Source organism: Lepisma saccharinum, chromosome 7 (genome assembly GCF_977018435.1).
Source record: "Lepisma saccharinum chromosome 7, izLepSacc3.1, whole genome shotgun sequence".
Taxonomy (NCBI): Eukaryota; Metazoa; Arthropoda; class Insecta; order Zygentoma; family Lepismatidae; genus Lepisma; species Lepisma saccharinum.
The window spans coordinates 46,586,633-46,614,325 of NC_139235.1; the positions used below are offsets into that span (position 1 = coordinate 46,586,633).

At 36.2% G+C, this 27,693-nt stretch overlaps 1 protein-coding gene across 1 annotated transcript in view; it reads left to right on the forward strand.

Annotated features, from left to right (window-relative positions):
- LOC145990455 (major facilitator superfamily domain-containing protein 6-like) overlaps positions 1–27,693 on the forward strand; it is an 80,910-nt gene that overhangs the window by 21,295 nt on the left and 31,922 nt on the right. Inside the window, exons 2-8 of the mRNA XM_083126147.1 lie at positions 1,404–1,510; positions 8,419–8,642; positions 8,906–9,011; positions 9,444–9,634; positions 11,083–11,219; positions 15,578–15,684; positions 25,981–26,226. Coding sequence (XP_082982273.1) covers positions 1,450–1,510; positions 8,419–8,642; positions 8,906–9,011; positions 9,444–9,634; positions 11,083–11,219; positions 15,578–15,684; positions 25,981–26,226 — 1,072 coding nt within the window. The 5' untranslated portion in view covers positions 1,404–1,449. The remainder of the gene's footprint in view (positions 1–1,403; positions 1,511–8,418; positions 8,643–8,905; positions 9,012–9,443; positions 9,635–11,082; positions 11,220–15,577; positions 15,685–25,980; positions 26,227–27,693) is intronic.

Sequence of the window (27,693 nt, forward strand, 5' to 3'; positions counted from 1 at the left end):
CAGTCAGATAATCGACACATTCTCATCTGGAGGGAACATGGGACTCGCAATTATCCCGCACATGTGCGCGAAGTGTCTCAGTATGGTGGCGGTGGCTTAATGGTATGGGCAGGGATCAGTGTTGGTCGATGTACCCCCCTGCACATTATCCGGAATGGTACTTTGACAGCCTTACGGTACCGGGATGAGATCCTCAGGCCTCATTTTGTCCCAATGGCTGCAGATATCGGTGATTGTTTCATTTTTTGGACGATAATGCCCGACCTCACTGAGCACGTCTGGTTGATGCCATGCTACGGGATGAGGGTATCGAACGAATGGTATGGCCAGCATCCTCCCCAGACTTGAATCCCATAGAACATGTGTGGGACACACTCGGAAGACGCATTGCTGCTCGGCCAGCGCTGCCTACAACTCTGCAACAGTTGGAAATGGCCCTTCTGGAGGAATGGGTGAATATCCCGCAGGCTGTCGTTGATAACCTTATTGGTTCCATGCAAAACAGATGTGCAGCTGTCATAGCAGTTCATGGCGACCACACGCCTTATTAGAGGTATGGATCTGTTGCGTATCTGTCCATTTCTGTTGTCTTATCACCGTGCTGTTCTCCTGATTTTGTGCAGTACCTTGCAGAAATCACCCCTAGAACTCTGTTGTGCTAATGACTCAATAGACATGTATTGTACTGGTTGAGGACACACTCACCTAATCAAAATACATTGCTACTTTTGACTTACCAACTTTGGTTTTGGGATTTCTTGCTTGCTCCCCTAATTTTTTTGACCAGTGTAGTTACCATAAAAGAAGTACACTTTCCAGTTATCACAAAGATAGCAGATGAGATTAAAAGATTTAAGTATATAAGTTCAATATTTTGAAATCCTTAACACACACATGAAAGTTTTTGTTCTGCTGTGGAGTTTCTTTCTCGAACTTTTTTTTTTGTGTGACACTATTGTGTTCCTTTTTACATTAAGATAACTATTTTACCAAGGCAGATTGAAAAGAGCTGTTGTAGGTTTGGTAAGTGTAACGCATATTCAAGATACATTATTGGGTAAAACTCAGGTGTGACATGAGTAAGGATGAAGCAGCACAGAGTTATTTATAGTAAGTAATGTGACTAGAAATTTCATGAGGTGTATTACTTTAAGGGAAAGGGGGTATACATTTCTTTTTTTTTAGTAGTTAGTGCCAAGTATATGAATATTTTCAGGTATCTGACTGTTTTGAAAGAAAATCTGTGCCAATGGAAGGGATAGGGGTAATAACTTGAACAACCTCTTCCCTGATTATTTACTTTTTTAGGTATAGAGGAAATGTATAGTTTAAGATAAATAAATATAGACTAATTTGCTATATTTTAATATGCTATAGTAAATGTATCCATTGCTTCTTACTAGAATGTGTCTTGTTACCTGAAAATCAACTGACTGGCAAGAAGGAAAGATGAAGAAAGTCAACACAAGACTATTGCCTGTAAAGGCTCACTTCTTCTGTTTTATGGCCTGTGAGTAGTGCTATTTTTCTATAATAATGTATTAAGATAGTAGAAGAAACAATTGCAGTAATTTTTGTATCTTTCCTCTTTTCTGGGTAATGATCACTGATGAAGCAAATAGACATAACTGTATACAACTTATATTTGAAAGCACTATGTATGGAAGAATGTTATAATTAGAGACCAGATTTTAAAGGGGAAAAAATGTATTCTAAAAAGAACCAAAAAAAAAGGGAATGAAAAAGGACTATAGTTAATTTTTGCACTGAACTAAAATATTAGTTTAAATGAAAGCACAATATATACCATTGATATGTAAATACGGGATACATTAAATTAATATGAAGTAAAGTAAAAAATGCAAGAAATATAATGTATCCTCTTTTACATATGAATGGTAGATATTGTGCTTTCATTTAAAATAATATTTTAGTGGAGTACAAAAATAAACTGTGGTCCTTTTTCATTTTATTTTTTGAAGGTAAAGTACAGGGAATAATCTTACCATCCATTTTGATGAAATCTTCCTTGAAACAGCTTACCTTGTTCTACAGCTTACTGCCACCATTTCACTGAAACTCAATACTGTCGTCACTGTCACACAGTAAAGTTAAAACTATTGTAATAGAAAGTTTATAATAAAGTCTAAATCTAGCAGATAAGTTCACTTTCAATTCAACAAGCATGCTGCTTACAATGTATTTTAAGGCTCATGTTCTTTCCTTCCTTTAAACTGTACCAAATAGACAATTGTTGAATATTTTGTTCAGGGAAAATACAGTGTACAAAATATTTTATATCTCGTCAATAAAGGAACCAAGGAAGATGCTTCTTAAAAAGGGGGAAAAGGAATGTAGGCTGAAAAACTAGTCAATAAAGGGACCATAAAGGAAATTATTTTAAAAAAGGGGGAAAAAGGGAATGTGGGCTGAAAATGGGAGAAAAGGGATGTCAAAACCATGTAATCTTGTTGGTGGAAGATAATTATCAATACTGTTGTTATTTATTCCATGATCCGTGTTGAAAAATTAAAAAAGGAATTCCCTTTGAAATCCAGTCTCTACTCATTATACAGAATTCAACTGTAATAATGTACAAGATAATCAATAATCATCACTGAATTTCATCTAAACTGACACATTAGTCATCTGTGCTAAGAAAACTCTTCAACATTTTAATTCACATAAATTGTCAATAACATTGTACTGTTATTAGACAGGAAGAAAGATAATGGCTAAAAAGTAGAGCTGAGCCGATATCAATGCCAATGTATCAGTATCGGCTGACACCAGTGGTATCGGTATCAGAAAATATCAATTGGAATTTATTTACCGATATTGACAGATACTTTCCCGACATTTTGGTTTTTCATGGGATCCACAATAATGCCGCACTCCACTTTCACAGGTCTAATCATCCTGAAAATTATGCAAAATTCAAAGTTTCTTTTTCTCTTGCACCAGTTTTGAGTGAAAAAAATAATTTTTTGATAAAATAACATCGAATATAATATTGTGGTGTAATTATTTAATATTAATATGTTAAAGCAAAACTCTTGGTAAATTGATTCATACAATTTGAGTGGAATACTTTCACATATATGTTAATCAATATTTTGGTCGACATTTAATTATTACAATATTGATCAATATTTTGAACAAATTTTAATTATTGCAATTTTCAAGTAACAGTATCAGTATTGGGTGAAATTGGTAAGAGTATCGGCATCAGCATCAGTTTTGGTTCAAACTGATATCTTCTCAGCCCTACTAAAAAGTGCATTTGTCCTGTAAGTACTTGGTGTTTTTGCTAATATTGGAAACAGTTGTGTTCAATATAACTGCATTATAATTTTTCCCACCTCATAATTCAAAACCTTAAACAGTGAGCAGTGAATGCATTGTCTTGCAACAGATATGTGACTGGTGGTTCTTATCTATCCCATTCTCTGCAATAGGAAGAAAATGAAGTTGTTTATCGCATCATGCATATGTGGTGTACTTGATACGATTTTATATTTTGTGTAATTATTGTTTAACCTTGTGCGCAGTTTTTAATACACAAACGTTCTTTCAATATAACGATTTGTAATAAATTATCTTCACAAAGAGAAAATTTTTAAGGTAGATTTGCTTTGCCACAAGCAATGATAGTTGCTGCACTTAAACAAACATACACATGTAAGATGAATTTTACACATGGACTACTTTTAAAGAAAATGATTTAAAGTAACACTCAGATATTTTTTTGGTGGGAGATGAGGAAAAATTGACAAATAATATGTATATTTTTTTTTATTCATTCATTGTTCTCAGCCTTAATAGGCAATTTTTTCACTGCAACCTCCAGGCTTTCTGATATTGAGCCTTACACTGGGTTTTGAATCTGGGACTTAGCAAATGCATATCAAAAGAAAATTAAAATTAAATAATACTGAACTTCATCATTCTGGGAGATAACAGAATTTGTCCAGGAGACCAGGAGAGTGAATTCAATTCCTGTAGACTCCCAGTCATCCTGGGAGGGTTGCAAGCCTAGGAGGGGGAGGGGTAAATTAATTCTGGAGGGACTAGACATATTGGTCTCGTATCCATGATGCTGTGCACTCATCATCCAATGAAAATCTGCTTGATAGGTATTGGTCATCAATGTGCTGTTACACTTCAAAGTTTAGTTAAGTTTTTAGTAGGGATGGGCCAATACGAAAATTTAACCTAACCAATAAAGTAGTGGCATTTAAATTCAGTGGCGTACGTAAGGGGGTGGGGTTACTGGGTTTAGCACCCCCTGAGCTTTTGAAATATTATGAAAAATGCTGTGGAGAAAATTAAAAATTGCCAATTTATCACAGTCAAAGATCTGCGACAAACTACTACTACTACTACTACTACTACTACTACTACTACTACTACTACTAATAATAATAATAATAATAATAATAATAATAATAATAATAATAATGATGATGATGATGATGATGATGATGATGGTAATGATGATGATGATGATGATAATAATAATAATATTGCAACATGGAGAAAAACAGAGCATTCCAAACACATTCGTCTTTCAGAGTGAATGCTTTGAAAATAAACATGAATTCTTGAAAATATAATATTAGGGCACCTATGATTTAAAAGAGAAAAAAAAGATGTTTTGTATTTCATGAATGTTCAATGAACATGTATTTTTTGTGTGTGTGATCAATGAGCATTAACTAAAGAAAGTTCTTGGTTCGTTGTAAGTGGGTAATGTATTGACAAAAGCTAGGCGGGCAAGAATACACAGCCACCAGTCCGCCTTCCCATTGTTTACACTGGCACATTTAAATTTCTGAATTCAAACGACAATTAGCTTAACTACCGTAAAATGTTTTGTTGGTAAGAACAGCGAGACAATCCAGATATGAATTATCGGGGACATTTATGCGGGGACAAGAGCTGAAAAATTCCAACCAATTCCAAGAATTGAAACCTGATCTCCTGCGTGGTTGTCAGACACCCTACCAACCAGACCACCGCAGCTCCTTGGACTTTGATTATTTCAATATATTTTAATATATTTTCTTGTTTTTATGGATTTTCTTCACACTTAAAATGTCTCACCTCATTGAGTAGACAATTATTATGTAATAAAGAAACAAAAAATGCTCCTAGAATTTCTCAAAATCGAATGACTAAAGTTCAAATCACCAACCCTGAGACCTTCTGTAAACAAAACCACGTGCATGCAGAAAGCATTGCAAACTCATAGAAGTAAAATAATCCACACGAAAATCCAGCGATGTTACAGGATTCATTACGTAAGGTAAAACAATGGCCAATTTGTAGTATGGGATACACTGCCGCAAATGACGTCTCACTTTAAACCCAATGCTCTTTCTTTTGTACTTATTGCTTCACCTTTATGGTTAACTCTTTCCACCAGTAATCATTTCCCATACATTTGGCATCTTTCTTGCATGCGAATTGAATATATTTTACTTGCATTTTTTTAGACAAAATTATATAACATGGTAATGTACAAGGTAACCAAAAAAAGTTCTTGCCGTTTTTAACATCACATGGCAAGAACTGATCACTGATAGGAAAATGTGTGTGCCACGTGCCGGAAAAGTAGTCAGGGTGGGAGTAGTGGACATTGGTCTTGCCCAATACAGACACATTATGCACTCATAGCAGCCATAGCTTGAGCAGGGGCAAAGATAAATGGAAGTGTTGAAGCAGCTCGTTTGGGGTTGTCTGTTTTATGACTTTAAGGTGGGCTTGTCTGGTGCAGAATCAAGTCTCCGAATATGTCAAGCTTTTGAGGATAATGCTGTGAATGAGCGCACCAATAGGAATTGGTTCCAGAAGTTCAGGTTGGGAGATCTGTCACTTTGTGATGAACCCAGCAGTGGCCGACCAAAGGTCCTGGATAACGAGGCCCTGAAGGCAGCCATATAGGAGGACAGCAGCCTAAGGTGTGGTGAGCTTGCCATCCACTTCCAGGTTTCCGATAAAACAGTCACACTGCACCTGCATCACATAGGAAAGACGTTCAAATTGAGCAAGAGAGTACCTCATATACTGTCAGAAGGCAAGAAGCAACAACGAGTGACAGCATGTTTCTCGTTGCTTTCTTGGCACAGCAACACACCCATATTTGGTCGAGTGCTCACCAGTTACGAAAAGTGGGTTCTATATGACACTCCCAAGTGTGCCCGACATTGGTTGTCAACATGGGACTTTGTTCTGACTACCATGCTAAAGGTCCCGGGTTCGATCCCCGGCCGGTTCAAATCCGGGAACTTTTCTAACATTGAAAGCGGCTCCGGCGCCCTCCCAGCGTCGAATAACATGGGTACCTGGGGGAAACCCTGGGGGTTAAAGGCAGTCAGGGGTGTGGTGCTGATCACATCATCCCCACTCCCGACCGGATCAAGAAAGTGTGGGGGGCGTTACCCCCACACCCCCTATATGCCTTCATGGCATGGTGCTAAGCACAGGGGAACACTTCACTTCACTTCACTTCATGGGACTTTGTGCCTCATGCCACAAGACCACCTTCATACCTATGCAAGATCATGCTCTGTATGGTGGACTAGTGACCAAGTGGTGCACTATGAGCTGCTACCAACGGGCCAAACCATCACTGGGACCTCTACTCACAGCAGTTGCAATGTCCGCAACAGGCACTGAAGCATAAGGAGCCAGCATTGGTTAATTGCAAGTGTGTACTGCTTCTTCATGACAATGCCAAGCCGCATGTGTGGCGGGTGGCCACGGATACCATGGATACCATACAGTGGCTTGGCTGGGAGACACTGTGCCATCCACGGTACTTCCCAGACCTTGATCCAGCAGATTATCACCTCTTCCATTCCTTTGACAACCACCTTCGTGGGAAATCCTTCGCAAATGAGGCAGACTTGCGGCAAGCATTCACAAACTTCTTTCCCTCCGAGACCCTGAGATGTATCGCCAGGGCACTGCACAGCTGGAGGCATGTTGACAAAAGGTGCTGGATGCCGATGGGGATTACTTTGAGGACTAACAGTATGTGACATTCTTTGCAGACCTTTTTGTTTCTGATGATCAAAAACGGGAAGAACTTTTTTGGTTACCTTGTATATTTCTAAGGTTTGATATAGATAGGAGTGTATTTGAAATTTGTTTGTAGATTTTATGTAAATTGTATCTTATGTAAATAAAATATATAATGGGCATAAACAGCCATATGCAATGCTCTAAGTCCAATAAATATATTGATGATGATGATCAAAACAAGACAAAGAAAGTTTTGAAAATTTATTGCAGTTGGAAACTTTGACAAGCATCCTAATAACGATTTTTGTTCTGCCAAATATAGTGCACTTTGTAAAATAACTTGGTGACATGACAAGGCAAGATAAGTGTGAACAATTTGTAGGAATATGCATTGTAACTTTCAATGAGCTTAGAGATTTGTGTACATAATAATATTTTATAACATTGGTTATTTTCTAAAAATGATTATGTGAACAGCAAGGAAGTAGTACCACTTTCAACATGGCGAGTTCTATGCGGTAGTCGGCGGTCATGAATCAGCTGACGCGTAGTGATCCATCAAATCGGTGAGATGGTTTGTTTACAGAAGGTCTCAGGGTTGGTGATTTACACTTTAGAAAGAAATTTTGTTCTATTGCTTTCATAAATACTATATTTATGTAGATCTCTACTACTTAATAGTAGTAGTGGTATTAGTATTATTAGTAGTAATTCAACTAATTAATAAATAATAAGTATTATTAATTATTATTATTATTATTATTTAATTAAAGCATAATAAAACAATGGTAATATGAATTTGGAGAAAGCTTTAGAAATACCCCCCCCCCCCTTTGATGAAATCCTGCATACACTACTGTTTAACAATACTGATAACCGATGTTCTACCGATCTGATATACAATTGCAAATGTTGGTTGAAAAGCATTAATGTGATATTTTTTACCTCATTAATTAATGCATGTAAGCAGATGACTGCAGTAGGTATTGTTTTAGAATTTGAGCATTTACTTTATAAAATCAAGTATGTGAATTATACTTTCATATTAAAAAAAGAAGAAGAAAATCATAGAATTTTGCATTAAATTACATGCTACGTGAAGATATATCTGATTGGTAATTAAAGTAATTAATTTTAGTGAACTAATATGCCTATATTAGCCAATGCAGATACATAGTTCTTTAGTTTCATTGGGTATTGTAAAGATCTTTTGCATTAGTCCAAAAGTTGAATTGATAGAAATTCAAAACACAAAAGAAGAATTCTGAAATAAAATTACAACTGGCATTCTTGGGTTGCGTGTATTTCTACTTTTGTACAAAATGATTTTCATTATAATGTTGTGCGAGTATTTTTTTTCTTTTGGTTGTAATTCTTTATCTCTTTCAGCTGTTGGTCCAATCCTTCCATTCCTCAATGTATTTGGCAAGCAGCTTGGAGTGTCAGAAGTTGTGATGAGCAGTGTCACTGCAGTTCTACCAATTCTTTTTCTAATAGCAAAACCATTGTTTGGGATATTAGTGGACTACTTTCAAGATTACCGAAAAGCTATATTTATGATGTTAATCGGAGTGCAGTGTACAGCATATGTGTTATTGTACTTCGATCCTTTCGTGAAAGGGAATTAAAAAAATTATGATGTGGATTTGCACTGTGGTTTACATAATTCTACGGAAGTTGCTCTGTGTGGTAATGTGGTGTTATGTGATTCAGGCTTTGTTACTTGTAACTGGACGTGTCTGAATTATGGTGAACTTATCCATTCAAACTTTAGTTCTCATGTGAGATCAACATCGTCTATCCATAGTGGAAAATATTGCTTCTATCCGTATGATGTAAATCTGACAATGTGTGACCAGAACTACAAGGAGTGTAGTATAGCAAGGCATACTTCTGGTTGTTTGTAATATTTATGTCAATAGGAACGATTGGATTCAATGTTATCAACAGTATGAGTGATGCAATATGCTTTGATGTACTAGGTAAGTGAGCATTTTAAATTCATTTCTTGTTTTAATTGGTCGTCTTTGTTCATTTCTTCTGGTTTTACTCGTAAGTGCTGGAATATTTCTCATTGATTCTCCAGTGACTCAAATGTGGATTATCATTTTCTCTTACCTATATTTATACTACACAAAATAGAAATGAAAATTCAGTGGTATAATATATTCTGTTCCATATGTTATTGGAGGCCAAAATCTTGCTTCAGTAGCATCAATAGCGAAATTATATATAACTGTAAAGAAAAATTATAAGTTTACAAAATGTGTTACTAAACATTGAACAACATAAATTTATTTTCCAACATTATGATAGTTTTTAGGTGCTGGGCCTACCTAATAACATTTGAGCTTACTTTTTATACAAATTAAAATTTTAATTTGAGTCCTGCATCAACTCTTATTTCTTAACAGGTGAACATCAACAGATGAAGTATGGAAACCAACGTGTATGGGGAACAATTGGTTTCGGATTGACGGCAGCATTAGCAGGTCTCGGCATGGACTTGTGGTCTGATGGAATGGCTGTCAAAGATTACACACCTGCCTTCATAATCATTGCCGTGTTTACATTCTTTGACCTGCTTTGCTGTGTGAAGTTGAAGGTAAGAAGAGAACTGCTATTGACGGAGAGAAGATTTACAGTGCCCACTGAATCTGTAGGATCCTGAAAGGAAAGGTATTAGGGCAAAACTGACTCTTAAAGCATGAGTTCAGATAACTCATCATTATGCTACATTTATTGCTTTTATGAATAATTTTATTAGTGTTTATAAATAACAAGTTACTTGTAGGTATTAATTACTTTCTGTGAGATGGTTACTTTGTTCAAGTAACTACTAATGAAATGGATTTACTGCTACAGTTAATTTTCACATGGAATAAATTTATCTTCAGCTAGATTTACACAGTATCTCTAACCAAATGCTTTTTCACTTGAAAGAAAGTGCGATTTGATGATTAATCCAATTTTGAGGATAATTACGTACTTGTATCATCAAAATCAAAATTGACATTGTACCTAGGCATGTGCCTCAAGTAGAGTATAGCGGGGTAAGAGTGCACACTTATGATTCCATACATCTAAGCTACCAAAGCACTCAGGATCTTAAAATTTATACCTATCAAACCTCAAATATTCAACTTTCAGTTTCTTCGGGCCTCAGATTAACAATTTTAATACATTTGTTGCAATATATATTTCTTTAATAAATGGTGATAGTGTACTTTTGATAAAAGTTCACATGTAGGAAGGAATGTTAGACTGCAAAATCAGTTTCAAATTTGTACTGAAATAATTTGTAAAAGTTACTAATTTAAAATTAAGTAGAAATGTGTGGGAAATATTACATTCTTAAAAGGTGAACTGGTTATGATTTCAAATGCTTGGCCTTTTCTTCTGAGAAATCTTTCTTTTGGGGAATGGGATGATTTTGGCAGGGAAGACTGATTTTGATGCTCTAGTTCATGAATCAGGCACAGAATCTGAATCCGAATCTGAAAAATTTTGCACAGATGCAAATACAATTTGCACAGTTCTTCGCATGAACTTTTGCCACACTGTAATATTGCAACTTTTACCCACAACACCATTTTTTCATTACCAGCAGGTGCTGTCATTTATGGAAAATAATTTGAAACATCTAATGCATTATGACACACGCCATACTTAAAGCATGTGGTCTATTATATACTGAAGTTTATTTCTTGCAATGAAACAATTTTCAAGAAATAAAAATATTACATTAGGAAGACAATAAATGAAACTTACCTCATGGTTTCAATGTTCTTTGTTCCAGTTGCCTGTAACTACATTTGATTACATTCTGACATGACACCTTTCCGGCTGACTCATTATTGCTCATTATTTAGGTTTTTTAGGGGACCATGATGTAATACTTTAAAATGTGGGAAAATGTAAAAATCTGGGAATGTAAAATTAATGTTGCACTACATCAATAGTGAGTAACAGACATTACTATATGAAATAAGTTGAAACAGATTTAAATATTGCTTTCAAGGACAGTGTCATTATCTGTATATTTTTTCCTAGTTGCCAATACTACCTAAGTCAGAGAACATTATCCGTGATGTGGGAACATTAATTAAACATACACACATTGCTGCATTCCTCATGTTTGCAATACTGGCTGGTGTAGTGGACGGATTTCTTATATATTACATGTTTTGGTAAGTATATGAATAAGCGTATGAAATTGAATCCAATCCTGGGGCTTCTTGGTTACAAAGCAGTAACATTAATCATTAGAATGTGAATTTTTCCCTACTTGTGTATTTTATTCCTTTGAGGTACAGCATAGGCTTTCATATTATAAATGTATTTGATATTGTTTTGAACCTAATAATGCATTTTTATCGAGCTATGGGATGCATGCAGGTTTGAGTCTCCCAGGGGAAGATTTTGGCCTGTGTATGGGACCGGTGGCCACTGGTCATCTTGAGGGAATGGGGGGCTACGAATGAGTGGTGTAACCCAGTCATGGGTTACAACAACGACTGGGGGTTCATCTTGCTGACCACACATCACCCCATAACTGGTTGGATAATCTCCCACCTTGGGTGAGAGAGTGAGTAGGATCAGATGGGAGTGAGGCTGGCAGTCGGTGGGTAGGTCAGAGCCCTCAACTTCATCTTCAATTGAAAAAGTAAGAATAACAGTTCAACTTATTTTCAACAATTTCCCCCAAAAATCAAGCTATATTTGAAGTATTAATAATACAAGATTTTTTTTTATTCAGTTAACACCCTTTTAATTACATAATTCACAATTAGTAATGGCTAGTGCAAACTAATTAGTATAACACATAATCTCAGGTATGTACAACGCAAGACTACCATACTTCGCAAAAATCGCAATCTACTTTCTATTACACCGACCATATGTTAACCAATGACATTCATTCAGCATTGAAAGCACTTGCATCGTTAGCAGGAGAGAGGGGAGGATGCTTCCAGTCCAGAAAAAATGTATTTTTTGTATTAAGATATTTCGGTATTATACAGAATGTTCCCCCGCTCACAATAGCTCGGTTGCGATGCTTATGATTGAAGTGTCAGTCAATGTGACATTGCTCATATTCCTTCTTCCCTCGTGTTTCGTATTTTTCCTCCTAGCATCATTTTGCCATGGTTCAGAGAGATTGATTTTCGACCATTTAAAGCAAGGGTTCCCATTCCCAAACTTCTTTGCTTCACGGCACATTTGGTGTTTCAAGATTTTTCCATGGCACCCAGAATGTAGCCCTATCTAACACTTGCAATGCTCAGTTACTTGTAAGATTGCATGCGTTAAGTTAAAAATTAAACACATATTTCAAATTAAGAAACATTTCATATGTAAAATTGTACAAAAAAAGCACATATTTGAAACATTCATAGTACTGACTAACAATTCAGTGAAATTATTGGAACATTTTACAGCGCCCCTGTAAGTCAACCAGTGCCCCTGTAAGTCAATCATGGTGCCCCAGGGTGTCATGGCATACACTTTGGGAACCACTGATTTAAAGCGTATAGTAACATCTGTTCATTGTTGTCATTAACATGTTTACCCGTCGTCGCCTTTTAATCAAGGATTCCCAGGTTCAATACCCGGGGGAGACACATAATGATTCGGATTCCACTTAAAACTGTTTAGTCTTACTGTGCATAAAGTGGACTTAAAACACCAAATCAATCAAACATATTTACCATCCTTGATCTTATGCATTGCACGAAACGAATCATTCCAGAAGCAGTCTTTTGGAAGCGAGTCACTTGTACATGTGCAAATGGTAACAAATGCACTCGAGTGAATTGATCAATTACAAGAACTGTCCGATGAAAAAAGAATAACAATCCAAACAAGACTACTTACTGATTTGCCCAAATAAGTGGCTAAATAAAGTTCATCTTTAGTGTGTGTTCTATAGCCACTCATTCGGGTAAATCAGTAAGTAGTCTTATTTTCAATAGATACATTTGCACACAAACTCGCTCCTGAAGGATGACCGGCTGAAGCCTATAATTGAGCTCTAGATATTACACAGAAAATAATATTCTCACTGTGGGTCAAGTAATTGAATGCTACACACCGACGCACAATGCACTTAATAACGATAACAAGAAAAATAATTAAAATTAAATTTTACATTATGCAACTATGTAACACAGACCGTCTCAAGTCCCCCTAGACATGCCTTGTATATGCTGCACTCTGGTGCCGAATGCAAGAAGTATTGCCGCTCGCACCACCATATGTTCGCACAGCGCAGTGAACATTTTCGGGGTATAGTGGCCAACAGCCCCTTAGATACTATGCAACATGCACAGCAATTGTGTTCAATGTAATCCATGGAACACCTTGGTAGTCAGTGTTAACAAATTATCTTAAAAAGTTATCAGACGTGAAAGACGTCGTGTCAGAGCAAATTGTGTGTATACCGCGTGAGGCACCTAAAAGTACCACCTGAAATAGCGAAGAAACCAGAAACAGTAGCGATGTGAGGTTTGCGGGAAACAATAATATCAAATGAGGCTCGTAAATCGGAGGTATGAGGTGGGTCGAAAAGTATCGACAAGTGGGGCATCTGGAGCAAAGTCATATTTTTTTTAAATGGAACGATATACAATAACATGCATAATATAAAAGAACACTCGCAGAGAAACACAATGCCGTTGGTCTCATGCATCTACTGCACATAGGAACGAAGATATGGCCATGTAAAAATATGTAAACAAATTAACAAGTGGCCCACTTGACCGTCAGTACCACGGCATGTAAGACTTCTCAGGTGCCTGACAGAACTGCCTTTACGCAGAGCAAGTTTTGATAGCACGTCCACGAGATCGTGTTAGTTCATAGCAAGCAGTCGTAGTGATAAGAGTGAAGATTATGGTGTTCACAAACAGAAAAAGCGGACATGATCCTGATTTATGGGGAATGCCGAAAGAATACCTCAGAAGCCTACCGTGTGTACGCAGAGAGATATCCGGACAGACGACAGCCATCTCGACGTCTGTTTGGTAAGTTATTTATTAAATTAAGAGACACCGGAAGTGTAACACCACGAGCACGTGTGCGGAACAAGCCAACTACAGGTGAGGCAGGTGCAACAAATGTTCTCGCCGCTGTTGCTGTGAATTCGCACGTTAGCTCCCGTGAAATTACCAGGGATGCTGGGATGAGTCAGCGAAGTGTATTGCGCATTCTGCACACACACAAGTTTCACCCATATCATATCTCCCTCCATCAGGAACTTCACGGGAATGATTTTGTGGACCTTGTTCGGTTTTGCACATGGTTGTTACGACACGACACACCCGATTTGTCACGTATCCTCTTCACTGACGAGGCAACTTTTACCAATCATGGAAATGTCAACCTAAGGAACATGCACTATTGGTCGGTGACAAATCCACATTGGCTTCGCTAAGTGGAACGCCAGCACCCATGGAGTGTGAACGTGTGGTGTGGTATGAACATCTCATTGGCCCTTTTTTTATACAAGGGACACTGAATGCTGACCGATACATACAGTTTTTACAACATGAACTGCCTGTACTATTGGAGGACATACCACTTCAGACAAAGAGGGACATGTGGTACCAACATGACGGGTGCCCAGCTCGCAGTGCAAGAAGCGCTACAGCATGTGTGGAAAATACATTTCCAAATCGTTGGATTGGACGTGGAGGGCCTGTCAAATGGCCAGCTCGTTCCCCAGATTTGGCACCGTTAGACTTTTTCCTGTGGGGAAAGCTGAAGGACATTGTCTACCGGGATGTGCCAACAACTCCAGAGGATATGCAACACTGCATTACTGCAGCCTGTAGGGACATTCCCTACGAGATGCTACATTCTGTGCAACGATCTTTGTGTTGGCGCCTCGTTGCCTGTATCGCAGCTGACGAACACCACTTTGAACACACGCTTTGACAGGTTTTCGCTTCTTACGCAGTGGTTCTTCCACATACTGTCATGGTCATTTTCGTTATGCTGTATCACTGTCAAATACATGGTGCTGACGATGTCTACTGTACTTTTTCTTCCTTTAACACGTTCTGTCTCCATCACATGGCCATATCTTCGTTCCTATGTGCAGTAGATGCATGAGACCAACAGCGTTGTGTTTCTCTGCGTGTGCTCTTTTATATTATGCATGTTATTGTATATCGTTCCATTTAAAAAAAATATGACTTTGCTCCAGATGCCCCATTTGTCGATATTTTTCGACCCACCCCATACCTCCGATTTACGAGCCCCATTTGATATTATTGTTTCCAGCAAAACTCACATCGCTACTGTTTCTAGATTCTTCGCTATTTCAGGTGGTACTTTTAGGTGCCTCACGCGGTATACTCGAACATCAAAGGAGGATTTTTTCGAATAAATATTTATATGTGTGTGGACATTTAATATGTACAAGCTTTCCTGTTTTATCACATATATTTCTGACATTAATGTGTAGCTTGTGTACATATTTTAAATTTCTTAATTTTCTTGCGATTCATTATATTTTCTACTATTTTCCACTATTTTTACACAGGTTTTTAGAGGACTTGGCAAATATAACAGGTCATATGACATATATAAAACTGTTGGAAGGCTTGGTTGTAGCAGCAGAAACATTATCTTCTTTTCTCTATCAGGTTGGTGTAATTAATGTTTCTACAATTTTCTTTATTTTAAGATAATGCACTTATTTAGTATACTCTACAGATATATATGCGTATACATTGAAAATCTTATTTTGTGCACTACCTTAAAATATGTCAAAATATATGAGAAATGAGGTGTTCTCATAGCTAGAATCGACACCTTTTCTTACCCATAAAGACATAAAAATATTCACGATTATAAAAGTGGCCAAAATATATAGTTTTGTTAATCTCTTCAAGGCATTCCTAAGCCCAAAAGTTTGTTGCCACTGGAACATCATTTTCCATATGTTCTTATCCAGGGTAAAATCAATCTAATCTTGACCATCCTTACCGATTTCCATCTTTAATATTGGCATTCCAACTTCACACAGATATCTTGCGTTCAGATTTCCCAATAACTCTGTAAACTTTTTCAGTATTATACAACCTTCTCCACACCCTTGCTTCATCTCCTTTAGTTCCCAATATTTTTTTTCAGATTTTATTTGCAATAACTCTTAATTTACATTCCTCTCTTAGTGTAAAGGACCACGTTTCACATCTATGCAAAAATACTGGCATAATTCCTCTCTTGCATGTTCTTTAGATTATCTGATATTAGATGAGAGGATAAAAGTTTGTGAATAGAGAAGTAGAGTGCATCACACATATCTTTGCCGTTGCGCACATAACAATTTTCGTTTCATCTCCCTCTCTCTCAGCATCACGTGTTCTACCCTGATCGCGAACCTTCGCCATTGTTGCCATATTGTCATTCCATTCCTGGGCACAGTCGCACAAACATAATTGAAAACAATTGAATATCGCTCCAGCTCACAGTTCACACTGTTCTGCAGAGACGATAATGTGGCAATATAGTATGACGAAGTGGTTGCTTCTTTTATGCAGTGCATGTTCATTGGCTAGCTAGTAACTGTAATAATGAAGCACTATTTCTGTCCCGGAAGGAGAAAGGCAGTTAAAGTGACGGTGAGTTTTGTTGGATTTGAAGCACCATATTTTTATTTCATACTAAGTATTTGACCGGTTTGACGTTGTGTGCGTTAATTTCGTGTGTGTATGTGAAAGTGTGTGTTTGTTAATGAACGTTAAATTCCAAAATGCCTCCAGTTCTGTCAATGTTGAAATCAAAAACCTTACATAGCCAAGCTCGGGAAATTCACAAATTGTTCATATTTCATAATTTTGGAATTGTTCAAAAGAAATAAATTATGTGGCTTCATGAGCATTTCAACTCTTGGCTCCGACACGTGTTCTTGTAGAAATTGCATAGAGGAGGCTGTCATTTTTGCTGCTTAATGCGATGTATTGTTTTCTGTGATAAAATTGCCATGCTTTGATGGGTGACAAGTTCATAGCAAAAAAAAAAAACGAAAAAAAAACAGCTTATCGTCTAGGGGCAGTATATGTACTTGTTATTGGTGTGGAAGCCGGCATCATTTGTAAATGTACAACAAAGGCAAATGACTGTCGCTGATCACAGAGAGGCAATAATACTGCTTGAGGAGTGTTGTGGTCCAATTGTCGCGGTTTAACACGTTCGCACGTTATTAGTTCTCAAAGCAGTGGTAGTGTCGGTTGTATATTATCTGTCGTTGCAGTTCCGTACCAGTGTAGACTGGTATTGGGAGTGAACAGTTAGAACGCCACCAGTGCATTATTGCAATGGAAAATCATAAAGTGTTTATTTTGTTTGAAATCACTCAAATAAGGAATCACTATGAAGATGTCTTCCTTGCAGCATTTTTGGTAATTTTACGTATGTGTTAGTCCATATTTTGTGCATTTTTAGTCCATATGTATGTAGCTACATACAAAGCCACTTGTTAGTACATATTAATCCTAGTCCTGGTATAATGCATGATGTTTAAAACTCAACATTAGATAGACGTAAATTCTCTAATTTTCTTGTTGTGCGTAACAGCTGTGCATTGGCGCACTGCAGCGATTTTTCTATCTGCTCCATTATGCAACGATACTTCACACTGAATATATATTGTACGTGAAGGATGAGCAGACTAACACAATTTTAAAATTAAATTGCAAGCCCTCAGTGCTCAACTGGTTTTCAAAATGTTATTATACTTACATTGCAAGAATTAAACAACACAACTCAACTTCCAAAATATTATTTCACTTTATAACATTTGATATAAACTCATTTTTAATTTCTGACACAAGACATTTTTAAGTCAATCTTCTTACATATAACAAAAACGAATCAAAATCAACAACTTGAAACAAATATCGACATTGATACAGCGTTCTTATTCTCAATAGTTCCCTGTTAATTTTATAAACTTGTATGCAATATAAATCAAGTAAATATTAGTTATTTGTGAATGTAGAAGACAGTCACATAGTCCCCCCACTCTGTATAGAAAACTACTCAAGTGATCAAACATTTTATGATCACCCTGTATGTTATCTAAAATGTGTAGATCACAAGGAGTTTTCTCAAGACATAAAAATTATGTGTCAAATTATGAGGCATATATAATTCACACATACGTGAAACAATACTTAGTAGTAGCCTTGCGCAACCCAATCTTCTTGTTGGCTAAACTACTTAATATAAACAATATACAAAATGCTGAGTCATTACAAAACTCTTCAGTACATTCATTATTGAAACATTACACATTCAATAAACAACTTGCCTCAAATTATCATTATTTGATCCCTATATATATTTTCATTAACCTTGATTTGGTTAAACCATGCCTGATCCCTGCAGAATATTTAGACATACAACAATATGCGATAAGTTTACTAATAAACATTCTCCTCAAAGTAGCACATTTCACAACTATAATGACTTACTTCCACATATCATTCTACAGATCACAGTGAAATTAATTCACCTTTCATTTCTACAATAACATTATTAACTTCAATTAATTATATTTCAAATGCTGTCAATAACTATCATTTCTTTCCCTCGTAACAGTTAAAACATTAAACATTCTGTAATGTATCACCTTTTGTGTACAAGGGCAAAATTTTCTTAACACTTAACTGGAAAGATTCATAATTTGCATAATGCCATATATAAAACATTACATAGTAACTTATAAATGTAATTGAGATGATTCACAGCAGTTTTTAATTATGCTTCCATTCCTGACAACATACTTTGATTTAATTGTCTCTCCCTTGGATCAAATGACACTGCATTTTCATTCAGTCCATTACTTAAAGTGACATTACTGTTAGGGGAAACGAATGGTCAATTACAGGGCTGCCGACAATTAGAACATAAATTTACATTATTGTCGAAAATTGTACTATTGTTCGGTGAATTAGGAAAACAGGCCACATTAGGATCTGAATTGGACCTCGTTTGTAGATAACCTTGCTATGTATTAGAACGTCTATCATTCTGTGGTGTCGCACTGTCTCGTCGAATTTCTATCATTCTGTGGTGTCACACTGTCTCGTCAAAATTGGGTATTGTTATAACTTCTTTCATTTGCATTTAAGTTTCTTCTAAAGAACTGTTGATTGCCATAATTATTTTGATTCCTTCTTCTGAATGTAAAGTCCTGATGCCAATCAGAATTGTCATTCACATTTTGCCCTCTATTATATGAGCTACCACCAGATGTAGAACCAAAATTAGAATCTCTATTGTTGCGAGAAAACTGTCTATTATTCCTTTGATTAGGATTTTGCTCGCTGTTCCTTGGTTGCGTGTTAACTGTCTGAACTTTGTACTTTTGTTTATCTCTGAAATCTGACACATTTGAATCCTTAGTAAACCTGGATGTTCTCACTTCAAAATCACTAGGTAAATCACACTTCTTACCAGATCTGGTCTTTATCAAATCCAGTCTCTTCAGTAAGTTAATAACGTCGTCAACCTTCGTTAAGCCAGCACCTAATATCGCCTGTGCCGTAATCGATGGAAACTGATTAATCAAAATGTCTATGACTTCTGCATCTTTAGGATGCTCTACCAAATTATAATATGTTGAATAAGTACGAGTGGCAAACGCCTCCATGCTCATGCCGCTACGCTATTTTGATCATACTTTCTGTTCCTCAATTCTGACAACTGAGCCTGCGTCAATGAGTATGAAGTGTACTGGTTCAGAAACTCATGTACAAAATGTTTATATGTCATAAAGGAATCCACGTGCGTATTGTACCATCCCTCGGCTGGCCCTTGAAAACAATTCCGAATACATTCCAATCTCTGAACGTTTGGAATCTGAAGCAAATCCAAATGTGAAGTTAAGGTTGTAATAAACTTCCTTGGGCTAGATTTCTCTGGATTTCCAGAAAATTTAGGCAACATATTCAACTCATTCAACCGTAGATACTTTTGTGGTTGTTCCTTAAAAGTAGATGGTTTACTTATATCAGAATCAATGATAGTAGCGTGCTTATGGTACTTCGTGTTGTAATTAGGTTTAAATCGTTTGCTAGAAGTTGCTTGCAAATTATATCTAGTTTTGTATACTTCAGACATATCAGAGTCTATATTGCTAGATTGTGAAGCATTATTTGCTGGATCAACATAACTAACATGTGAAGTTTTATGAGGCTTCTTTAATCGAGAATTTCGCACATTAACTGGTGAAGTAGGAGCTGACAAATTAGATTTAGGATTTCCTGTAGGTTTGCATTTTCCTGACATATGCAATGGAAAAGATTCATCTTCTGAAGCACTGGAAGATGACAAGGATAAAGATACAGGATGTTCTGGATTACGTGAAATTTCAGTAATGTTCCCATTGTTCTCTGCAGCTTTATGGATTGTTGAAGTATTAGTCATCAGCAGTTTAGCTGTTACATCACTTAATCGTGCTTCACAGATCTCAACACGTTGAATTAAACCTTCATTCTTACTTTTCCTAATCTGGCTGATAACATTCCACTGCTCGTTTACCTGCAAACCCAATCCTGTAACACTATCTTCTAACTTATGAATGCTGTTGGTATTCGCTTCACCAGATATATTCAACTGTTGGAATTTTCATCCAACACTTTAACTTGTTCCTTTATTTGATCATTTGCTGTTTTGCAAGCTTCAGCAACCTGCCCAATCTCCATCCGGAGTGAGTTGCCCAACTCCTTAACAATGTTGTTCATATTTTCCATACACTTCACCGTTCTGTCTTCAAGTTCTGCAAACTGCTCTTTCTGAGATTTTTCAAGCTCTGACAACTGCTCTTTCTGAGATTTTTCAAGCTCTGATAACTGCTCTTTCTGAGATTTTTCAAGTTCTGACAACTTTTGTCTTACGCTGTCATTTGATTCCTTCAATTCCCGAAACATGACCAATAATTGAACATTAAAATCTGAAGTACCCATAGGTAATGGCACGATAGGAACATTCTTCGCTGTCATTGCACTACTTTGTATTCACGACAACAGAATGAAAATATGAAGTACACAAAGGAAGGAACACTAATAAGTCTACAAATTATAATTCTTCAGTGTAACCAAATCCCCGCACACTGGCCACCAATTTCTTGCAACGATACTTCACACTGAATATATATTGTACGCGAAGGATGAGCAGACTAACACAATTTTAAAATTAAATTGCAAGCCCTCAGTGCTCAACTGGTTTTCATAATGTTATTATACTTACATTGCAAGAATTAAACAACACAACTCAATTTCCAAAATATTATTTCACTTTATAACATTTGATATAAACTAATTTTTAATTTCTGACACAAGACATTTTTAAGTCAATCTTCTTACATATAACAAAAACGAATCAAAATCAACAACTTGAAACAAATATCGACATTGATACAGCGTTCTTAATCTCAATAGTTCCCTGTTAATTTTATAAACTTGTATGCAATATAAATCAAGTAAATATTAGTAATTTGTGAATGTAGAAGACAGTCACAATTAGCAACACTGCTTCTTGAGTTGTGTCGCGCATTGCACGGCAGAATTATGTGTGTTGGCCTCTAACACATGTTACCCAAATTGCAGATGCCTTTAATTTCCTCTTTAATGTTGTTTCCATTTGTTAGTATTACTCCTAAGCATTTGAAATTAGAAATTGAAATTACTTTTAATCTGTAATTAAATTTTGATTATTACCTATTTCATCCTGTAAGCATATAATATAGATTTTCTCCATGTAACTTCTAAATCTATCTCCTTTTTTACTTCTAAAAGTATTTTTAATATTATTCTTAAAGTATTTACACCTTAGTTTTTTCTATTCTCCTGACCATTTCTAAGGCCAAATTAACCCTCCGTCATCCGTGTCCTTATAGTAGCACTCAGTGCAGCCCCACGTGGGCACCCTCAATACAAATTGATGTTAAATGCACTTACTGCAAATCAAGTGAAATATGTACAAATGCAAACATGTTCATTTCAAATATTTTTATTAGCTATTACAGGAAAAAATTACAAAACAAATCAGACAAAGTATCTCATAGAATAACAAACTTAGCCTCTTGAAGCAAATGCACCAAAATATTATTCCAAAAATTAATAAAAATTTTACCATATAACGAAGGAACTGAAAAAGAAACCCACTGTTCACAAAATTTTTCAAAACAAATTGAAATTGTACAATTTACATTGCGTAAGAAACGACCTATTTGTATCAAAATTCTCATTTCAAAAATGTACTGACTTGCAGAAAAAGCAATGTATATGTGAAAGTAGGGGGAAAACACGTGCCACCCGTGATATTGGAGTGATATTGAATAAGGTGCAGCAGAACATGTTGAGGCACACCCATATGTGTATGATTCTGCAAGCTACAACATTTTCTGTAATGAGTAAGTACACACACACACTTCATTTCTTTTCATGATCCTTGACATGTAACTGTTCATCGCAACTGGGCTAACTGGAACACCCTGTAACTTGTGATATGAAAGCCCTCGAGATGGTTCACCAGTCTTTCCTGCCCTGTGGTAGGACTTTGACTCTTTCCAATCTCACTCTTCCATTTTCTTCCACAGCTCTCTTCACATTCTCTTCTAGTTCTTGCATTTCATATCAAATAATTTGATCATGTTTCTTACCTATTCCTATAGTAAATTTCAGCATTAGTGCAGTGTCACAAATTATTTCAGTCACACCAGATCCCCAAAACATATAGGGCTCTCCATTGCCTTGTTTTGAAATTTATTTGCTTTGTTAAAAAATTCTGTTAGTTATTGTCATAAAGGTTTCTTCATTGTGTCGACACTGAAGGGTGTAAATTAAATGATGGGGTTAAACTAAACGTATTAACCATTTATTTAACATAGGAGAGAATTTTCTGATGAATTTCACATTAATTTAATTGTAGGTGCATTTACCAGTGGAGACAAGTCATTATACATAAGTAACATATATATTGTAAATTACTAAAATGCTTCGTCCATCTGTTCCCATGCTTCTGAATGCCTGTGGAGTCAAACAAAAAAATATTTATAGCATGGATACAAAATTTCTCAGAACTTGTCATGAACTTTTCAGACAAAATGTTTTGCACAAGCCATTGCATAGATATTTGTTTCCAATGTACAGTGGAAATGTAGACTTTGGAAAAAGAAAGTTCGTTCCTTGTTTATTTCTTGAAATTCTATCTTTTCTTGTTTTTGTTCATGGCTATTGGAGTGTTTACGTAAAGTAACTTTATACTTATAAAGTAACAAAAGGTATTTTGTGTTCTTAGGTTTAGAGGCTGCAAGTTACACAACATGTGTGTAGAGACTTGAACCAAAACTTAAAGAAAGAGATTGATGATATTTGTTAGTGAATTTGTTTAACATTTAATGTTTATAACAAGAAGAATGAACCTATTTGTATTATGCATATGCAGTGTTATTTCCACAGTAGTTGTCATGTCAAAGAAACTGAATATTCCAAACACCTGTACATATCATAGTTAAAATGGTAGGGAATTTCCAGTTGTACAAAATATCCCTAAGTGGAAAAATCCCACATTTTACAACATCATCATCATCATCATCATCCTTCGCTGTTTCCTGCCTCTGGCTGGGTTGGCATAGAAGTCAAGCTTCTCCATTTTTCCTGGTCTTCCATCACTCCTCTCTTTCCACAGTGTTCCAATTTTGTCCTCTTCTCCTAACACTCTCCGCTATCTGCTCTTTCCACCGACATCTTGGGTCTCCCCTTTGGCCTTTTTCCCACTCCTTGTCCATTGTAAGCTTTTACTGGCAGACTTTCTGCATCCATACTCTTCATGTGACCAAAACATCTCATCTGTGCCTGATCTAGATAATTAATCCTGGCGCTGACATGACCATACATCTTTCAGAAACATGAAAAACGAACATTACAGCATGTTATTTCACATTTCAGATTTTTATCAAAAACGAAATATGCATGCCTCCATTTATTAAACATGCTGTTACATACACACATTTTACTTTCTTTTTTCATTAAGGCACATGAATATCATACTTGCTTTTTCAGGCAAAGAACATATTTGAAGAAAGGAGAACACAGGTTACTACCTTTACTTGTATGTACAGTGAAGTCTCACTATTTGAGCTTCTTTTGTCATTTTCATTTACTTGATGAAGAGTGGCAAGTTTTAACATTGTTTTAAATGGTTTTATTGTATTGGTCATAAGAAATGTGACTAATTTCTCTAAACTTAAATTGTTATTTAATTAGCAAGACCCAGTTTAGCTTAGCAATGGACAATAATCTCTATTTATGTGGTGATACATTATTTTTCAAGTCAGCACCTAAGCCATCATTTTCAGGAAATGCTATTTCAACCTGAAATAAACTGCACACAACGATGACTAATAAATCGGCACTTCAATGTTTCAAATCAAAAGCATAGGCAGTACATGTCTAAAAGCATTCATGAATGAAATTACAACCCACAAAGAATCAGCATTGGAGATTTTGCTAAATTCTAGTTATTGACTCCTTACATGTGTACTATATTCAGTTATTTACCATGCTATTCTTGCTTCTTAAAAAATTTTGATGTCTTATGTTAGCTATGCTTACACTTTCACCCCCCTCATTTTAGCTATGCTTACACTTTCACCCCCCTTTCCCCCACACACCACACATATGTTAGGGCTGATCTGATACCACCTTGAACCGATGCCCATACCCATGCCGATGCTCTTAACGATTCTCACTTATACCAATGCTTGAAAATTGTAATAAATAAAAGTTGTTCAAATAGTGATTAATACAGCTATCAGCCCAAATGTGGCGAGATGTGGGCAGGGGTAAGGGGAAAGACCAGTCAATTTGCAGATTTTAGTGGTTTCTGCTCATCCTTTTGGTAGTGTGTGGGAGTTGATTTGTGTCAATTACATAGAGCATGAAGAATATATATGTGCTGCAGCTGTGATAGCAGGTAGCTGTATTTTGTTTCTTTAAAATTTTCCAGAATATTTTTCAATCCCTTGTCGTTATTTCAAAGAAGTCCAAAGACAATATACAGCAAGGACTGGCATTGCTGCACCTGTTAGAGCAAGGTCAGCATGTGTATGTGACTCAGGGTGTACTCCCCCAACCCCCACCTTAACAGTGGATCTTGTCTGTCACTACATCTCTTCACTTCCATCAGGGATCTTCTCCTGAGCAGTCAGCTTTAGTAATGTGTAAATATTGCATTCCAATAACGAGCATCAATTTGTCAGAGTTTTGCTTCAAAATATTCAAGAATTACATCAGAAGATCAAAATACTTCTTATGTAATCACAAAAATTGATTTGCACACAATACTGATGCACAATAAATGAACACTTTCAATTTTGCACAATTTCCAGGATAATCAGACTCTACAAAAGTGTTGTGTGCCATTTTTGTAGGCTCCAGGAAAGACCAAAATGCTGGAAAATTATCAGCTGGTATTTGTAAATAGAATTCAGTTATACTTCTCGATATAAGTACCGTACATCAGTATCAGCTTAGCCCTAGTAGATATATAATTTCTTGCTTATATTTTTACAGTTCTTGGTTCCACCTTAGTTTGATGATTATCTGAATATTCTTTTGACTTTTAATTTTTATTTGATTTTTTTAAAAAAATATTTCATAATAGTTTTTATACTCTATTTGCAGTAGATATATGTAATCTGTATCCTGGCAAGGTTAAATGGGAGAACAATATATCTTGAACCCTGCCCACTGAATAAATATATGTTATTATTATTATTATTATAGCTGCTTTATGCATTTGAAATATTGTGAAGAAGAAACAATAAAATGTGTACCAGAAATGCTACTTATACTGACATGTGTATACAATTTGAAAAGTATATTTTTCCTTTAATGTCATGTTCATACTTTCTCCTCTGCTAAAACCTAGGCAGGATCCTGAAGAAGATAGGCTATGGCCATTCTCTCACAGTATGTTTCCTGAGTTACTCCCTTCACTTGATTTTGATCTCATTGATTCCAAGTCCTTGGTGGCTGCTGCCTATTGAACTGTCCATGCAAGGACCAACTTATGCTCTGTGTTACACAACCATTGTGGCTTATGCAAGTGCTGTATCTCCACCAGGAACCTCGGCTACGATGCAGGGACTTGTTGCAGGAGTAGATGATGGGCTTGGTAAGATATCTTTATTATTATTATTATTTATTTATTTATTCAAAGCTGAATAGCAAGGTAGATACAAAGAGGATCTGGAAAAATTGATTAAGTTTAGTTAATATAATGAAGGGCTAATGTGAATTTATTTTCTAATCCTTGTATGATACTACATTCACGTGAAACAATACTTCAATTCAATCTAGAACATGTTTCAAATCAATGGAAATAAATCTTATCTTATCTTATTTTATTATGAAAGTGTAATACTTAAACTGAACCTAAGTTAGTTAATTACAAGAAAAAAATGTACATTGCACACTGAATTTGTAATCAATAATAACATTAATATTAACCTATCATTAATAGTACCATAGGTAAAATTCACAGTGGATGTGGATTTAATTATCCAAATATTTATAATGTTTGGGAACAAGGTTTTGTATCCCAGAGTCATACTGCTACCTGCCTGTTGAATCATGTTATGATTTCTTTCACCTTGTCATTGTCATCGGACTGTTTCCCACCAGGATGTTTCTATAGGTGAAGAAACAAGTGAAAGTTATTGCGCACGATGTCCAGATTATATTGTGGTGGTCCACAACATCCCACTTGATCTTTTTAGAAGTGCAAGCATTGTTGTGAAGCAGGCAGATGCCACATGTCAACATTTCTCTCCTTTTGTTTTGAATTTCCACTTGACACCATTCAATGTCTGACAATAGGCAGCAGCATTATTTGCTGTGTGGTAGTTATGTAGTTAACCAGGTGAATGCTGTGTCTGTCCCAGAGAAGTGGTCATTTTTTTTTGGTGGGGGTTAAGTCAAAGTTTTGATTTTTGGGGGGGGGGGAATGCATATGGTATGTTTGAAGTGACTGTTACTTGAATTTAGGTGCATGGCAGTAAATTTACATTTCATCGCCAGTCACAATGGATTCCAAAAAACTGTTCTCCTCTGCACATGAGAAATTGGGCGTGTGACCTATTTTGTGTTTATCCATTAATATTTTGGACACCCAGTGCATACACAATTTTCTGTATCCTAATATCATTGCCATAGCCTCATAAAAAGGTGGTCTTGGACACTTCGGGAATGAGGTCAAGCAATTCTCTTATCGTCAAACATCAATTTGCACAAACTTCATCTTTAATTTTAAGAAGAAAGTTGTTAGAGATCAAACAAAGATGACTGGCCAGCTGTCTCTTTCTTTGTCGTGGACATCAGTCCCGACTCCTGAGAATGTGTGACACCACTGTGTGGAATTTTGTTCATTCGCAATGTTCCCATAAACAGTAACAATTTGTCTGTAAATTTCCTCTGGACATTCATCTTTTGCTTTGAGAAACTGTATGGCATGCATCTCACATTTGGCGGGATTTTGAATTGGTGTTGCAATTTCAAACATGTGTTACTCGAGCAAAGTTCGCCCGACCCTGTGGCCGAGTGGTTAGCACATCGCGCTGTGACGCCAAGGGTCCCGGGTTCG